Source organism: Procambarus clarkii, chromosome 20 (assembly GCF_040958095.1).
Source record: "Procambarus clarkii isolate CNS0578487 chromosome 20, FALCON_Pclarkii_2.0, whole genome shotgun sequence".
In the NCBI taxonomy this organism is placed as follows: domain Eukaryota; kingdom Metazoa; phylum Arthropoda; class Malacostraca; order Decapoda; family Cambaridae; genus Procambarus; species Procambarus clarkii.
In genome coordinates this window covers 18,692,256-18,694,401 of record NC_091169.1, presented here as the reverse complement: position 1 = coordinate 18,694,401, position 2,146 = coordinate 18,692,256, and the positions used below count along the sequence as shown (strand labels likewise).

Genomic DNA, 2,146 nt, shown 5'->3' with positions numbered 1-2,146 from the left:
CCCCCTCCTCCCACAGTAAACAGAACCCCCCCTTCCTTCCCACAGTAAACAGAACCCCCCCTTCCTTCCCACAGTAAACAGAACCCCCCCTTCCTTCCCACAGTAAACAGGACCCTCCTCCTCCCACAGTAAACAGGACCCCCCTCCCTCATCAGAAAACCTCTCCTCACTCCTCAAAACAATCCTCGCGTCACTCACCGTTTGCATGATTCATGAGACGACCGGACTCATTAAAACTTTTAATTAAAGTCAATATAACAGCCAATTACAGTAGTGTGCATATCAGCCCCGGTCAAAAGCTGATATTCTGTATCTTCTCCTCCGCTGCTCATACATGTAATTATGAGGGGGGGGGGGAGTAGGTTATGAGGGGGGAGTAGGTTATGAGGGAGGGAGGATCAGGGTTTGTGAAGGAGGAGGCATGGGTTATGAGGGAGGAGGCATGGGTTGTGAGGTAGGAGGCATGGGTTGTGAGGTAGGAGGCATGGGTTGTGAGGGAGGAGGCATGGGTTGTGAGGGAGGAGGCATGGGTTGTGAGGAAGGAGGCATGGGTTGTGAGGGAGGAGGCATGGCTTGTGAGGGAGGAGGCATGGTTTGTGAGGGAGGAGGCATGGGTTGTGAGGGAGGAGGCATGGTTTGTGAGGGAGGAGGCATGGTTTGTGAGGGAGGAGGCATGGGTTGTGAGGTAGGAGGCATGGGTTGTGAGGTAGGAGGCATGGGTTGTGAGGTAGGAGGCATGGGTTGTGAGGGAGGAGGCATGGGTTGTGAGGGAGGAGGCATGAGTTGTGAGGTAGGAGGCATGGGTTGTGAGGGAGGAGGCATGGGTTGTGAGGTAGGAGGCATGGGTTGTGAGGTAGGAGGCATGGGTTGTGAGGGAGGAGGCATGGGTTGTGAGGGAGGAGGCATGGGTTGTGAGGTAGGAGGCATGGGTTGTGAGGGAGGAGGCATGGGTTGTGAGGTAGGAGGCATGGGTTGTGAGGAAGGAGGCATGGGTTGTGAGGGAGGAGGCATGGGTTGTGAGGGAGAAGGCATGGGTTGTGAGGAAGAAGGCATGGTTTGTAAGGGAGAAGGCATGGGTTGTGAGGGAGAAGGCATAGGTTGTGAGGTAGGAGGCATGGGTTGTGAGGGAGGAGGCATGGGTTGTGAGGGAGGAGGCATGGGTTGTAAGGTAGGAGGCATGGGTTGTGAGGGAGGAGGCATGGGTTGTGAGGGAGGAGGCATGGGTTGTGAGGGAGAAGGCATGGGTTGTGAGGGAGGAGGCATGGGTTGTGAGGGAGGAGGCATGGGTTGTGAGGGAGGAGGCATGGGTTGTGAGGGAGGAGGCATGGGTTGTGAGGTAGGAGGCATGGGTTGTGAGGGAGGAGGCATGGGTTGTGAGGGAGGAGGCATGGGTTGTGAGGGAGGAGGCATGGGTTGTGAGGGAGGAGGCATGGGTTGTGAGGTAGGAGGCATGGGTTGTGAGGGAGGAGGCATGGGTTGTGAGGGAGGAGGCATGGGTTGTGAGGTAGGAGGCATGGGTTGTGAGGGAAAAGGCATGGGTTGTGAGGGAGGAGGCATGGGTTGTGAGGAAGGAGGCATGGGTTATGAGGGAGTTCGCTTGATATAGGTAATAATCGGAACGAGGGTTATGGAGAAGAAAATGAGAGTTATGAGGAGTAGAAAAATGAGTGAAGATGAGGAAGTAGAACAAGACTGACGAGACATGAAAATGTTACACCTGAACTCATCACCAGAGGACGGGAGATCTCAAAACCAGTTTGGATTTTGCGAGAAAGCGAATGAGGATAAGATGGGGAGAAGAGAGTAAATATAGGTAATGAATGAGGGAGAAGAGAGTGAGTGAGAGAAGATAGAAATAAATAGGGCGGTTGTGAGATTGGGCACTGAACGGGTAGGTGGATAGAGATGAGCATGTTTGGAAAAGGATTGGAATTGGGGATGGGGATAACTCAAGCATTATTTTGGGCACGATTGAACGCAATCGACAACACAAAAGTCCTGGACAGACGCAGGACATGTTGGGACATGTTGGGACATGTTGGGACATGTTTAGACATGTTTGGACATGTTTGGCGCATGTGTTGTTATCGCTTGGTGAGCAGCAAGCCATTTGTCTCTGCGATAGGAAATATTTCCATACCAATCT

The 2,146-nt window shown here is 53.1% G+C and overlaps 1 protein-coding gene across 1 annotated transcript; it reads left to right on the top strand.

The window, feature by feature from the left end:
* Nucleotides 1–421: 421 nt before the first annotated feature.
* LOC138366730 (uncharacterized PE-PGRS family protein PE_PGRS46-like) lies at nucleotides 422–1,606 on the top strand. The gene has a single exon (XM_069328006.1). It carries the CDS (start codon nucleotides 422–424, stop codon nucleotides 1,604–1,606), a length of 1,185 nt encoding a protein of 394 aa, XP_069184107.1.
* The last annotated feature ends 540 nt before the right edge of the window (nucleotides 1,607–2,146 follow it).